The following is a 15,875-nucleotide window of genomic DNA, read 5'->3' as shown; positions in this document are numbered from 1 at the left end:
CTCACGTTCTAACCCACTGAGCCTCCTGGCCGCCCCAAAGGTGAACTTTTTGAACTGTTCAAATTCAATCCATCAGGCTAGAGGCCCTTAAGGATAGGGAGAAAACAAATACATACACCATTTGGTATGAGCCTTCGTATTTTTATCAGTAAAAATATGTAAACATCTTGGACATACTTGGATTTCCAATTATGTGGTCCACTGACAGAAAAAAAAATGTGGATGTGCTGAAAGTGGTAGAAGTCTAGTATTTACAAATACTGATTTGTTTCTGCTATGGATTGAGTTAATTCTTCTTAAAACTTAACTATAGCAAGTAAACGTCTAATTTCAGCTTTGTTCTAATAGTTTAACTTTTTTACTTTGCAGATTTGTCTTGATTTTGAAGCCCTGGCATTCACACATCCTTTCAGTTTTTGAATGTAAATCACTTAATAGTTGTATTAAAATAAAAACAGATCCTGGTTGTCTTTATTGTAAAATTTCTGTATCTGCTTCAATTAAATCACATAGTTATTGCAATGTGAGAGGTAATAAGAAAAGTTTCTGTAATAGTAAGCATGGATCAAAATAACATCTATAATAAGTAATGACAGACTAATATTATTTTATTTATAAGTTAGCTAACAATCTTGGATCTGTGGCAAATACTGATTCAGCCATTCCCAATTCTCTTTTCTCTTGTTTCCTCAACCATAGATGTTGCAAACCTAAAATATTCACCAGTCCAGACTCTATAGTTAGGAACAGCCACTGGCCCAGTTCTACCCAATAAGATATAACCAAAGTCATGGGGTGCAGTTTCTGGGAAAGTTTTATTAAGGGAAACAGTTGGTTGGCATGTACATGATAAACTAATTTTAAAAGATGAAACTAAATTAGACAGGTAGCTTGAATGAAATAATAGAGAGGAGTGCATTAAAAAAATACCAGCAGTAAAATCTCTTCAAGAATTAAAATGACAGGCTAAAAGTAAAAAATAGTCCCTTAGAAAATATTAATCTGCAGCCAGTAATCTTATATTCTTCTTCTTTGTTTTAATGGATGACTTGTATGTACACCTTCTAGCTTGTCCTCTGGAGGCTTTGGCCCAGATGAAACCACCTAGTTGACAAAAAAATAGATAAATAAAAGAACCACCGAAACTTAATTTTTATGGTACAAGGGTAAATAAACTATTAGAAGAGGCAGACTATATATTCAATAGCCTATCCTTCCTATCACGTTTGAAGCAGAATTAGCCCAAGTTCAAGGTACAGCGTATGATCTAGGCAGAGAGCAGTTTTCTGTCCAAACATTGATGGGAGTGAAATTTCTAACTATATTTAACAAGACAAACAAACAAAAAAAGTGAGGAGAGAGAAGTAAACACACGCTCTAGTTTAACATTCCTTTATAGATCTGAAGTTGTTATTTTATGAATACAGATAGACTCCCTGATTATGCACAACTTGAAATGTTGAAAACGTCTGGTACATTTACAAACATGGAAGCTTGAGGGGGGGAAAGGAAAACTTTGGAGAAATAATCAGAAAATGGTATAATCCTAAATTTCTTAGGAAAAATGAAATTGAACACATCATCAAAAGAAGAGTGGACAATAAGTTAAATAAGGAGAGTAAGAATCTCCACTTAAAATGGAAAATTACTAGAAACTGTAGTAAACTGTATTTACTATTTCTCCTTTTTTTGGTCCTATTATTTCTATATCTAGGGTTTGGACCTAACAATTTTTTCTTGAAAATACAGCCAGCTCTGGCTGAGACATCTATGTATCTGTATCTATGCATTAGTGAGCTGCATGTGAAGGAGGAAAGGGTACCAGCACAAACTGAAAAATTTAAGAGGTGTGAACATAGAAATTGTGTCCATGGATTTTTATTATTATAAAACAATCATTTATCCTTAATCGGATAATAATTTTAAAGTAAAAAAAAGTACATAAAATAAATTAAGCTACTTGAGCCTCCCTAAATCACTGGAGAACATATGTACAACCATGTGAAAAGCACTTTCTGAACATCAGAGTTAAGTATAAGAGAATGGTCCTTCTCCCTCAGTTTGTGATTTCTAAAAAGTCATGCTCCCCAATAATTTCTTTCAAAAGCAAACTCAAATGTTAACTTTCTTTTATTTGTGCTTAGAAAGTGGAAAATGGTTATGTAAATAATGTAACAAATATTACTAAATTGCATAATCTAGTTCTAATCTATTTAAGAGGTTTACATTTGAAATGCAGATCGTAAGGCCTAATCTTTAGAAGTCTCACCTTCTATGGTTATCTCTATGAAAGTAGGAAAATAAATGCTTTGAATTTGATGTAATTTCTAAAAACTGTGAACTTCAGAGAAATATATTGTAATAATTTTCCTTTAATACAGTAGTCCTTCTTATTTCTGGTCAAGATGGTGGAGTAGGTCAATGCTGTGCTTGCCTCCTGTGACGACCACATCAAAATTACAATTAAACTACAGAACAAACCTCATTGAGATTCACCTGAAGTCTAGCTGAACAGAAGTCCCTCAACTAAGGACATACAGAAGCCACGTCCAGACAGGTAGGAGGGGCAGAGACACGGAATGGGTTGGTCCCACATCCACTTGTGGAAGTTAAAAAGTGGGAGGGATATCTCGGCTGTGGAGGTACCCCCAGAGAAGCGAGGGTTCCAGTGCTAGGAAGAGAAATCCCCACAATTTTTGGCTGTGAAAACCAGTATAGTCTGTGGCTGAGTGAGACAGGAGGGCAGCTGGAGTCCCAGGCGTTACTCTTAAAAGGCCAGTGCATGGACTCATTCACTCTGAGCTCCAGCGCTGGGGCAGCAGCTTGAAAGGCACCAGGGACATACAGGGAGGAACTGAATTGTCTGGCTGCAGGGAAAGGGCTGGAGGGGCAGACTTCTCCTGGACAGAAGTGCTGGCAGAATCCATTGTTTCTATGTTTGAGACCCCCTCCACCCCCACAGTGTGCAGATGCAGGCAGCAGCCATATATGAAGCTCCATCAACCTGGCTAACACGGGTTGACCACCCTGGTCATTCCTTGAGATCCTGCCCCACCCAGACTGCAGACTCACGTAAGCCGCTTCCAGTGTCTTTTCCATATCAATGGCCTGTCTTGCCTCATGCTGTGGACTTTCTTAATATCTCAACTTCACAAAACCCAAACAAGCAGCATCTGGCCATGGCATGCTGTGTACCTCTTGCTGAGCAGCCCAAGCCCAGCACTAGCAGCAGCTGGCCTTGGTTTGCAACTTGGCCTCTTGAGGCACCTCCAAGCCCAGTTTCAGTGGCGGCCATTTGTGACTTGCTTTGTGGCTCATGCCAGGTGGCACTGGGCAGGGCACACGCTACAGCTTAACTTAGCCAGTGAGGGGCCCCTCCCAAAAGGCCCAAGGGCTTGCACACCTGGTGGGCAGCTTTTAACTAAGACCGAGCATCACCTGGCTGCCTCCAAGGATGACAAACACAAAAGGCAGAGCAAGCAGCAGAGCCCTGCTAAAGCAAATCCTGCTCTGTAGGGTCAGGCCCTGCACAATAACTCTACTGTAGTCACAGTCATTCCCCACAAACACTCAGCCTGAGGGCCAATCCTTCTCACTAAAGTGCAAATAGCAACGAAGGCTCAACTACAACAGGAGGGCATACACAACCCACACAAGGGACACACCTGGAATACCTGGCTCAAATGACCGGGGAGACTGCACCACTGGGCTCCACAGGATACCTTACCTACATAAGGCCACTCTACTAAGACCAGGGCACACAGTAGCCCTACTTAATACATAGACACAAACACAGGGGGCAGCCAAAATGGGGAGACAAAGAAACATGTTCAAAATGAAAGAACAGAACAAAGCTCCAGAAAAAGAAATAAACAAAATGGAGACAAGCAATCTACCAGATGCAGAGTTCAAAACACTGGTTGTAAGGATGCTCAATGATCTCAAAGAGAACTTCAACAAAGAGATAGGAAACATAAAAATGGGAGACAGAAAACATAAAAAAAGAACCAGTCAAAATGAATATAATAACTGAAATAAAGAATACATTAGAGGGAATCAACAGATTAAATGAAGCAGAAGATCAAATCAGCAATTTAGAAGGTAGCAGAAAACACCCAATCTGAACAGCAAAAAAAAAAAAAAAAGTAGGATAGTTTAAGCGGCCTCTGGGACAACATCAAGTGTAATAACATTCACATCATAGGGGTACAAGAAGGAGAACACAGAGAGCAAGGAATTGAAAACCTATTTGAAGAAATAATGACAGAAAACTTCCCTAACTTGGCGAAAGAAATAAATATACAAGTCCAGGAAGTGCAGAGAGTCCCAAACAAGATGAACTGAAAGAGGCCCAATGAAAGACACATCATAATTAAAATGCCAAACATTAAAGACAGAGAATCTTAAAAGCAGCAAGAGAAAAGCAGTTACCTACCTACAAGGGAGCTCTCATAAGACTGTCAGCTAATTTCTCAACAGAAACTTTGCAGGCCAGAAGGGATTGGCACAAAATATTCAAAGTGATGAAAAGCAAGGACCTACAACCAGGATAACTCTAACCAGCAAATCTATCATTTAGAATTGAAGGACAGATAAAGAGCATCCCAGACAAGAAAAAGCTAAAGGAGTTCATCAACACAAAACCAGTATTACAAAAAATTTGAGAGGGACTTCTCTAAGATGGAAAAAAAAAAAAGATCAAACACATGAATAATAAAATGGCAATAACTACATATCTATCAATAATTACTTTCAATGTAAATGTATTAAATTCTCCAGTCAACAGATAGGATGGCTGAAAGAATAAGAAAGCAAGACCTTACATATGCTGCCCACAAGAAACTCATTTCAGATCAAAAGACACACACTGAAAGGAAAGGGATGGAAAAAGATATTTCATGAGAATGGAAACAAACCAAAAGCTGGGGTAACAATACTTATACCAGACAAAATAGACTTTAAAACAAAAGCTATAATAAGAGACAAAGAAGGACCCAATAATTTCACTTCTGGGTATTTATACAAAGAAATTCAAAATACTACTTCAAGAGGATGTATGCATCCATATGTTCATTGCAGCATTATTTACAATAGCCAAGGTATGGAGGCAGCCTGGGTGTCCACCAATGGATGAATGGATAAAAGGTGGAATATTGGTCAGCCATAAAAAATGAAATCTTGCCATCTGCAACAACATGGATGGACCTAGAGAGTACTGTGATGAGTGGAGTAAGTTAAGACAGAGAAAGACAAATGCCATAAGATTTCCTTATACGTGGAATCTAAAGAACAAAATAAAACAAAAACTCACAGAGGGGCGGCCAGATGGCTCAGCGGGTTAGAGCGTTGAGCTCTCAACAACAAGGTTGCCAGGTCAATTCCCGCATGGGATGGTGGGCTGCACTCCCTGCAACTAAGGATTGAAAACGGCAACTGGACTTGGAGCTGAACTGTGCCCTCCATAACTAGATTGAAGGACGATGACTTGGAGCTGATGGGCCTTGGAGAAACACACTGTTCCCCAATATTCCCCAATTTTCAAAAAAAAAAGAAAAGAAATTTTCAAAAAAAAATCCCATGTGCTCCTATTTAAAAAAAAGAAAAGAAACTCACAGATACAGAGAATATTTTGATGGTTGCCAGATGGGAGAGAGGGGAGGGTTGGGTGAAAAGGGGGATGGGAGAAAGCACTACAAATTGGTAGTTACAAAACAGTCATGGGAATGTAGGGTATAGCATAAGGAATACAGTCAATAATATTGTAATAACTATGTATGGTGTCAGATGGGTATTAAATTTATTGGAGTGATCACTTCATAAATTACATAAATGTCTAATCACTATGTTGTACACCTGAAACTAATATAATATTGTATGACAATTGTAACTGAAAAATTTAAAAATATTTCTAAAATAGTTCTCTACTTTGGCTCATATTAGAACTACCTGAGGGGCTTTAAAAAAGGGAGGGCCTGAGCCCTGCTCTCAGATTGATCTTACTGAAACCACTGCTTTTATATTTAGAGTGATACAAAATATATTTTGTTCATTGTTCAAAGCAAGATTAATGGCATCAAAGCAAATACATTTCTATTAGTCAAATTCAGTTAATTCAACAGAGAATTGTAGGAAAACACATCAAAAAACTAAAAATGAAAAAAATTAATGACAATACTATAGTTTTCACAAACAATTCTCCATTTAATTGTTAGTCCTACTATAACCAAATCGTCTCTTAAAACATTTCAAAAATGATCTTACCTCTTTAAGTTTATTCCGAATTAAATTCGCAGTTGTATTCAATGAGTCATCATGCATATCCACTTTAGGTATGTCTGGTAAAAGAGGCCCAATCATAACTTCATTACTGCTCACGCTTGTTTCAAGAAAAGTTCCAAGTTTACGATCATTTTCTCTTCTTCTTTTCCGCTCCTGCAGTTGTGTTGTCCTAGGCATAAATCTGTCAACTGCCTCTGAAGGAGTAATAGCCTTCTGTGCACCAGGGCAGGCCACTGAATTTTTAAAAGTTTTCATCTGCATTTTCTGCAGAGTGTCATAGTGGTTGCAATGCCCCACTGTTTCACCGAGGTTTCTACCCTCCTGAAAAGAGTTCGATGCTCCATACACGTGCTCTCTTGACGAACATGTATATTTTGAGGAGAAATAACACAAAGGCAAGTCACAAGAATAAGGAAGACAAGGACCTGCGTTTCCAGCTGCACAGAATCCAGATTTCTCGGAATGGAAGTCCTGTCGAAAATCTTTTGTGTCTTTATGTTCTGAAACCAGTTTCTTCTTTGTCATGAAATGATCTTTATATTACAGTGTAAAAGGTGAGGGAAAGGGAAACAGAAATGGTTCATTTATTTTCATCATTCTAGAAATGTGTAATTTTAAAAACATTACTTTGAAATGTTAACAAATGCTACTCTGAAAAATTGATTTCTCGAGGAGATAATACATTCATGTGGTTTAAAAGCTAAAAAGGATAAAAGGTACATTAAGTGTCAAGTTTCACTCTTTCCTTGCTCCCCATATGCCTGGTTTCTACCTCTCATGTCATCACTATTCTTACTTTCTTTATCTGTCCAGCATGTCTTACTTTTCCTCCTTCCACCCACCCCTCTTTCTCTCCTATAATACCCATTTCTCTGCACCTTTGTGTTTTTCACTTAACTGTAGATCTTGGAGAGATTTTCCATAGAAAGGTGTTGTTTTTTTGTGGGTTTTTTTTTGGAGCATCAGAGAATTCTATTACATGAATGTAGATGCTCCTTAGTTTGTGTTTGTTCATTTTTAAAGGAGGCAATATGCTGGGCCCATATTTTATAATTTCCTTTGCCCCAACACATCAAGTTTGCCTGGAACTAGTTAGTTACATATCCCACAAGTTAAAGTTCAGTGTCTACAAATGACCAGGGACTCTCACCAGTTCTCCTGCCCAATTTTCTCTCTTCACCACTGGCACATGTCCCTTCCCCAATCAGCCATAAACTCACCACATTCATTAGCTATATGGACACTGACTTTGTCTTTCAACTAAAGGGTAGAAATTTGGTAATTTGAGCCTCTAGTACTATTCAGATTTCAGACCACACACATTATTTTTATCCAATTCTGACTGCTCTAGTCCTAAATCCATGAACCAGATCCCATGGCTCCATTTCTGGCATTTGGAATTTATGTCTAGGGAAACCCAGTTGGGCATATGGGGCACTTAGCCAGGTGCTGGTCAAAAGTAGAACATTTCCACTTTTAGCAATTTTAGCTTAGCAGTTGGAAACTGGTCTAAAAATCCTAATTTTTTCTCACTGCCTTTAGTTCAGACCTTAATTCCTTAGCATGTGACACAGGCCCTTCATGATTCACTTCCTGTCTTTTCTTAATCTTATCTCTGAAACCTCTGTTTTGTGGTTACCCTGTTCTAGTCACAGGAACTGTTCCTTAAAATACATGATACTCATTTATTCCTCTGGGCCTTTAAAGATGCTATCTGGGTAATGTCTACTTATCCTTAAAGATGCTATCTGGGTAAACCTCTCTCATCCTGTAGGAAGTTTTCCACAAACCAACATCTCTCCCTTCTCAGTCCAGATAGATTGCTACACAGAGCCCTATAGTTTATAGTTACTGAATATTGCGATCATTTACTTGTCTCCCTTCCCACGAGACTGGGAGCTCCATGATGATATACCTAGCAGAATGAATGACACATAGGTGTTTAGTAACAGGCTTTCCATACCTTTATTTTTAGTAATTCTTGCTATATAAGCCTTCCTCTCTTGTAATTTTTTTCTAGTTTCTTCAACTGTCTCAAATTCTGGAGCATAGCACACATGAAGCAATCCACCAAAGAAACTCTGTTCATCCATTTTTCTCTTGGCTATCCTAAACAGAAACACATGATAGCATGGTTTATCAATCTAGATTTACTTAGGACGAAAGCTTGACTAGTATACAATGCATTGATCTATAGAGCAAAGTCCAGCTTTTGCTATGTGCATGTACATCCTATGGTTTGGGAATTAAGATGCTGTGCTTGTGAATGCTATCGACCTTACTGATCCAGCGCATTCTGTTAGAACCTTGACTCCCCTCTCTAAACTGTATTAATAGGTTTTGAGCTAAGTGATCCATACATATACAGACCCCCTTTAACCAACTTTGGATCCAGCTGGGTAGCCTAAGGTATACAATCTGCGGTCATGAAATAGAGATTTTCTCTATGGTAAGTTAAATGGCCCTTGAGAGTTAGTTCATACCCAATTTAGCCTTTTCAGCACAATGTGTTCCTATAATGGGATTCATATATGAAAAAATTAATAATTGTAAAACGTACAATAATTGAGGAAGTACTGAATATATAACTACTATTCAATGAGAAAATGAGAAGATAGTATTCATTCAATAAATACTTAAACATCTATGACCGGTCAGGCATTACTACAATAAATAGTTAAGTACTTCTGAGCCCAGCTATAATGATAAGAACTCCTTATTGAGGTTTTACTACGTACTAGGCAGTGTCCTAAGTACTTCACTTGAATTAACACTTCACAACAACTCTATGATGAAAGTGAGGCCTGGGGACATTTATAACTGAGCCATGCTCACATTGGTTTGTGGAGATAGGATGCAAATCCAGATGTCAAACTCCAAGCCCTACTGTACTAGGTGCTGTGGAAAATGCAAAAGCTCTAGAAAATATGTTTCCCTAACCATGAGGAGCTGGCAAGCTGGATAGGGAAGTGATATTACATAGAAGAGCAACCTGAGAACAATACATGACCCCATAAAATCAAGTGCTTCAATGGTAGACTACATGTGCTATTCGTGGCACACAAAATATGAATTGTAATAGCCAGGGAAGGATGGGTCTTGGAGCAAATGAGTAGGGGTCAGCATAAAAGTAGATAAAGCATTTCGTATTTCAGCCTTATTGGAGAACTGTTGTATAGAAAATGGAAAAGATGGGGTCAATTTACACAGGTGCATAATAAGAACCTCAATAACCAATGTTTACTGCATTCTGGACAGGAGGCACCATGCTAAGTCCTTTATATGGATTATCTGACTTCATCCTCACACAGCCTCATTTAAGTAGGTCCTTCTACCATACGGATTTTACAGAATAGGAAAAACAGGCTTAACAGGGTTAAATAACTTGTCCTAGGTCGTGATGCTAGTAAGCATTAGAACTTGAAAACTTACTCCAAAGTCAAATTTTAATCTACCACATTGTATGACAGAAAACTGTTCAGCATGGGAATGATATGATGGAATGTGTCTTGGTAAGGCTAACATTAAAAAAGACTGGAGGAAGACAAGAATAATACAGGACTATGTTGTTATTGGGCAATTCAGGTATGAATGGGGGACAACTGGGGACAAAATAATAGCAATAGGAATGAAAAAGATAAGACACTGCTTAACTTGCATATTACCTTGCACTTTGTAAATTCACAAATTTAATAAGGTAAACTTCTGTAAAGTCTTCTGCTGGGTATTCATCTAGAGCATTATACTGTTCAATTGCTCCATACAGAGCAAATCGCTCAACTAATTCCTTCATTGCTCCCACTGCAGGAACTCCTTGTATTAATAAGTACCGAGATTCCAAATTAATTGTATATACCTAAAAGAAATGCAGACACATTAAACGTATTTCATAAATAAACCTAGGACAAATCTACTTAAAAAATAAAAGCTTTAAAAGCAAGAAATATTCTGTTCCACTGGTCTGCAGAACACAGAACATCAAAAAATGTGCACCTCTCTCTGCATAACGAAAAATTCACCCCACGTGTGAGGGCCTCTAACTAAAACCTAAAACAGACTACCTTAATTGACATGTTTTCCAGAAATTGGCTCGGTAAAAGTTACTGGAGTTAACAAATATTCACTGAGAGCTTACCGTGTGCCAAGCACTATCATAAACACGGAAGACCCAATGACTAAAACAAAGCCCTGTTTCGCAGAGCTGACGTTCAAGCAGCTGACCGAAGAGGTCGTGGGAATCTGTGGTACCTGAGTACCACGGTTCCTAACACCCATCTGCCATGAGTGAGGGCTACAACCTCAGTCTTTCAAGCCTTTATTTACGTAGGCTGGGTATGTGAAACTAGAGCTCACATAAAACTACTGAGCTTGGCGAATGAAACCAAAATCACTTTACCTTGACAGCACGAGGCCGTCGCCCCTCCCGATATTTGGCCCGCGTGTCGCATGTAGCCTTTTGGACGTGGTGGTCGAATAAGGTCCCCAGCTCCCCACCACTCGACGCCATCTTGCCGACTTTGGCCCTCACAGAGACGACAACATCCGCCTGGCTGCCCTTCTGTTTATCCAATAAGAGAGAGGGACGAGTCAAGACGTGCCGGGATTGGCTGAGGAATTGACCATTGTTTCCTGCCAGCGATGATTCGGTGAACGAGGTGCCGCCCCCCAGCGGCGCGGCGGATAGGCCCGGAGAGCAGGAGAAGGCTTGCTTGCTCCTCCCCCTACTCGTGAGCGGTGAGACGCGCGGCTGGGCGAGGGGGAGGGACCGATCGATTTTATCCGGGTCGGACGCTCTGGGCCTGCGGGGTTGGCCGGGGTCCGCTAGGGTTGGCGGTCGGGGGAGCCGTGTTGGAAGACAATGTGGGGCAGCGAACGCCTGGCGGGTGCCGGGGGAGGTGGGGCGGCAGTGACTGTGGCCTTCACCAACGCTCGTGACTGCTTCCTGCACTTGCCACGGCGCCTCGTGTCCCAGCTGCACCTGCTGCAGGTAAAGCGCTGGCTCCGACGGGGTCTCCCAGCCCGGACTCGGGACACCTGGTGTGTAGTCTGGGGTCGGACCCGGCCGAGGCCTTCCAGGGGCGCGGCAGCCGCTCAAGGCCTCATCCGACGACCGGGCACGGGCTGCTTTCCTGGTGCCGCCGAGCGGTGTAGTGGCCCGACTGAGGGCCCTTCGAGGTCAGGGCTGGTCAGGGCAGTCAGTGCAGCCCACACCACGTCTAGTGCAGCCCGGGCCTTTTAGTTAACTGGCCTTATCTCTGGGCTTTTCATTCGGTGGAGCTGGGCTTTCAGACATCTTAATACTCTACCTCTCCGTTCAGATATTCCTCATCCCAGGTTGGAAAGCCCTTCAGAAGTCGGTTCTTTTGTTGTTGTTTTTGTTTTTTAAGAATGTTCTTTCCGACGGCGATTTCCAGGTTCCTGAGCGGCTGTGGTCCTGGCCTCCAGCAGAAGGAGCAGACTTGGTTTGCGGAGTCCCAGTGGGTTAGCAGGGACTGAGCCCGTGTCCCATCAGCGGGATAGGTTAAAGGTTTTTCCCTGCAGTCACTGGCGGACGCTGGGAGCACCTCCGAGGTGTGCCAGGAACGTGCAGTGGATTATGCATACTTGGACGTCTGTAGTTAGGATTCTTGAACCTCTGTTGTCATTAGCCCTTCTAGATTTAGTGATTGTGGTTCATAGCTATAACAGTTGCCTGAGATATGACATCCCTCCTTTCATAATTAAAAATAGAAGCACCTGGTCTAGGAGTTTGAGTGTGCTTATGGAGGCAAAAGGCTAGAAGACAGGCACACCTTGGAGATACTGTGGGTTCGGTGCCATACCACTGCAAGAAAATGAGTGTGGCAGTAAAGCCACTGGTAATCTTTTTTGCTGATAGAGGGTCTTGCTTTCAATTTGTAAAAAATGCAACATCTGTGAAGAGCAATAAAGGGAAGCACGATAAAACGAGGTGTGCCTGTATTTGAAATCCTCGAAAATCCTGGACGTGTGGTACTCACCACTGGCTACTCCAAGCAGGAAATACTTAAGAGTTTGCAATAATTTCAAGTATCACACCTTTACCCTTTAGCTACTTCTCAGTAACTATTTTTCTAGATTATTTCCCTCCACTATCTTTCAGCAGATCCTTCCATTATTTCTTTTAGCAGACAATCTTTTGGTCCCTACAAGCTTCTTTCATGGCTGGAGAAGAGTTCATCACTAAGTCTAGGTAGACCCTGCCCTGTGCTCTCAGTGAGGTTTGGTGGAGTTTTTCAGCTGCTTTCAAATCCCCACCTAATGAGTGTGTAGGAAAGCTGCTTATAGTAACTAATAATGTGGTCCTAAGATGTAGATGCTATGTTCCATTCATCACTGTTTAAGAATTTAGCGGTCTTGTCTTTATTTTAAACCTTGAGCTTTCAATAAATATTCATAAGAATTAATTCATGGATATCTTTTTAAAATTTAAATCTCTTCGGCCTTGGGACAAATTGTTGTTTCTGTTTAACTTATATCAGCAGAACAGGCCAACTTTTCTCCCCGATTATAAAAGTAATACATGTGTTTTATAGAAAATTTAGGAGGCATGGAAAATCATAACCCAGAAAATTAAAGTTACCATTAATCCCCAAATCTGGAGATAACTAATGTTAACAGTTTGGATCAAATCTTCCAGTTTTGTTTCTAATCCTTAATTATTTTTAACACATATGAAGTCCTACACACACACACATATAGTTTTGTGTCTGCTATTTTCGTATAGTATTATTATGAATGTTTTGTTTAAAGGTCATCATTTTTCATGTTTAATTAGTATTCTATCAAATTTGCCATAGTTTTTCACTGTGATTGAACATTTGTATTGTATTAATTTTCAGACATTAAAAGTGATAACAAAAATTACATTTTAATAAAAAAAGAGCACATCTTTGTTTATAAAACATTATTTTCATTTCTGGTTATTTGGGGTGGGTTCCCAGGATTATTGGGTTTGAGGGCATATGTAATTATTAAAGCAGAAAGTCATGAGTTGGGAATTAATAGGTTGAATTATTTTATTTGGGCTGAAGCATTGAATGCATAATACAGATGATACTGTAAGGAAGGGGATGAGGGTTTGAACAGTGGTTTTGTGGCCTGTGTCAGACTTACCTTTAAGCTTTAAAAAATACAGGTGTTCTTGTCCTTCCCAAGATCTACTGAATCAGAAATTGGGGAGTGGACATCTGTAACTTTTAAAATAACTCCAGGCTACTTAGATGCACAAATGTGTTGAGACCCACTGTTCTAGAATCCTAGAATGTTGATGGTGAAAGGGACCTTAGGTGTCTATCTACAGGCATACCTCGGAGGTGTTACGGGTTTGGTTACAGACCACTGCCCTAAAGCGAGTGTAGCCACAAAGTGAGTCTCACCAAAGAGCGAGTTATAATCTTTTTTGTGGATGGAGGGTCTTGCCTTCTATTTGTGAAAAATACAACATCTGTGAAGCACAATAAAGCTAAGTACAAAAAACCAAGATATGCCTGTAGGTCATTTCTGTACTTTTACGCCTAAGGAGACGTACTCCTAGGCCAGTACCATTTCCGTGCAGTGAATTTACCTTCTTGTCTATAACTCACTCTGCCTCATCCAGACTAGGCTTCTCATTATTCCATTCATAACCCAGCTACTTCCCACTTATGTATTTTTACTCAATGCTGTTGTTCTTCCCTACATTTTCCTCATTCCATGCCTTTAAAAACCATGCCATAATCCTACCTCCTCCAGATAGCTTTCAAATTCTCTGTTGCCTACATTTGTCTCCTTTTCAAAACTTCACTGCTGTGTTTATGTGACACATCTCATTTGTTAAGCTCTTTTCTGTGTTTCAAGTATTGTCTTTTGTTTATCCAAGTCCTTGTTTCAGGACTGGATACCCAGTTGATGCTTTAACTCAGGATTTCTGAACATTTTAGGCTGGATAATGTTTTGTTGCGGGGGCCTGTCCTGCGTACTGGAAGATGTTTAGCAACGTCCTTAGCCTGTACCTACTAGATGCTGGTAGCACCCCTCCTCCCAGTTGTGACTACCAAAAATGTCTCCAGACATTGCCGTATGTCTCCTGGGGGACAAAATCACCCCCAGTTGAGAACAACTCCTTTAACTTAGTTACTTTTTCTGTACTCCAGGCTCAGGACTTGCAATGATTGATGAAATGGGGGAAAGGATTCATACGCATACTGAATGCACACAACCTAAATTGCCTTCCAGAAATGACCAGAGAGGTACAGATGGTCATTTCTTTTGTGTTAGCCAGAAATAACCCAGGCCTGGGACCTGGCCAGTCCTAAGGCATTGCAACCTATGATTTCACCTGAAGGTTTGGGCAACAGCAAGTAGTCAGTCATTTGCTGATTAGATTAAATTCCTGGAATAGGGGCTCCTTTCTCTAGTCTGTCCTTTCTTCTCTACCTGAGTGCCCAGGGCGCTGTGGTTCAAGTGAAAAACTTTTGACATAAAAATGAACTCAGAACATTACTCTGCGAAGTTTGCTAAATTTAACTGAACATATTTTATGACTTTATGGAGCTGGTTACTACATTTTGACCAAACGAATCATTAAAGTATTTTTTCTGTTTAATAAAGTTAGTTTTCTCCTTTTCCAGTGAGTTGGAGGAATTCTCCTTTTTGATATTTCAGGCGCATTTCCTATTTCCTTATTTAACATCTCTACTTTTAAGAGTTTCTTCATGTGAAATAGAGACACTTTCACTGACTCTGCTGAAACTCCATAGAAAGCATCTGGGGTAGGGTGGGCACTTTCTCTCTGGTGACCTCGGCTCCCACAGTTACACCTGACATAGTAACTTAGGACTTTTGACTCCAAATCTAGGGTTCTTTCTACTTTATCACACTGTACTCCATAGAAAGATTTTTGTCAGCCAGAGCACTTGGGCTATTCCTGTGAAGAATTATGAGAAAAATTACAAGGCTAAGTGATACACGATGACTTTCTTATATACAAAGTTTTAATATGTTTAACTTAAAGTACATTATATTACCTCAGAAGTGGCTCCAACATCCTTTGAAATTTGCAACATTTAAAGAAAGACAATAAGCAACCTATAACCAGTTTTGAGGTAGTAAAATATGATGTAAATGAATTAATTTAATATTTAATGAATTTATTTTGGTATAAATAAATGAATTTAATACTAAAACTTCTTGATATGGTAAATTTTGATGGCTATTAATGAAAGCCTTACTTTTTATTAAAAAGTGATCTATGTGTCAAAATGCTTATGATACAATATTAAGTGGGAGAAAAAGGATACTAAATAATGACTAAAATACACAGCCATGTAAAAAATTAACTTGTTGTCTGAGGGGAGGGGGATGGGGAGGACGAAGAAGGTAAGGGGTCAAATGAATGGTGACAGCAGGAGATTAGAATTCGGGTGGTGAGCACACAATGGAGTATAAAGATGTTTGTTATAAATTTATGTAATGTTATTAACCAATGTTACCCCAATAAGTTAAAAAATTATTAATTAAAAATTAACTTGTATAAAGTGAAATACTTTGCATAAAAAAAAGATTAGCCAGAAATAGACAAAATTGTTCACATGGTT

At 39.7% G+C, this 15,875-nt stretch overlaps 2 protein-coding genes across 8 annotated transcripts in view; one reads left to right on the top strand and one right to left on the bottom strand.

Moving 5' to 3' along the window:
* Positions 1-796: 796 nt before the first annotated feature.
* On the bottom strand, positions 797-10,829 carry RBM48 (RNA binding motif protein 48). 4 transcript variants are annotated; one of them, XM_019716807.2, is made up of 5 exons: positions 10,676-10,825; positions 9,945-10,135; positions 8,243-8,388; positions 6,262-6,812; positions 797-1,104 (listed from the first exon to the last, which is right to left on the bottom strand). In XM_019716807.2, the coding sequence occupies exons 1-5, from the start codon at positions 10,784-10,786 to the stop codon at positions 1,018-1,020; spliced, it is 1,086 nt and encodes a 361-aa protein (XP_019572366.2). In that variant the 5' UTR covers positions 10,787-10,825; the 3' UTR covers positions 797-1,017. The 4 variants fall into 4 exon arrangements, with proteins under 4 accessions (XP_019572366.2, XP_074196820.1, XP_074196821.1 ...); XM_074340719.1 differs by lacking the exon at positions 9,945-10,135 and having other exon boundaries at positions 10,676-10,794; XM_074340720.1 differs by lacking the exons at positions 8,243-8,388; positions 9,945-10,135 and having other exon boundaries at positions 10,676-10,829.
* A 161-nt stretch (positions 10,830-10,990) lies between these two features.
* Positions 10,991-15,875, top strand: part of PEX1 (peroxisomal biogenesis factor 1) — a 61,158-nt gene continuing 56,273 nt past the window's right edge. For 3 of the 4 annotated variants that reach the window (XM_019716803.2, XM_019716785.2, XM_019716796.2), the window contains exon 1: positions 10,997-11,266. In XM_019716803.2, the coding sequence (XP_019572362.2) occupies positions 11,138-11,266 (129 nt within the window). In that variant the 5' untranslated portion in view covers positions 10,997-11,137. Of the gene's footprint in view, positions 11,267-15,875 lie in introns of all 4 variants that reach the window. The other variant, XM_019716789.2, reaches the window with a different exon arrangement.

This window comes from Rhinolophus sinicus, linkage group LG09, assembly GCF_036562045.2.
Source record: "Rhinolophus sinicus isolate RSC01 linkage group LG09, ASM3656204v1, whole genome shotgun sequence".
Lineage (NCBI taxonomy): Eukaryota > Metazoa > Chordata > Mammalia > Chiroptera > Rhinolophidae > Rhinolophus > Rhinolophus sinicus.
The sequence above is the reverse complement of the archived record's forward strand: the minus strand, read 5'-3'. Positions and strand labels throughout refer to the sequence as shown.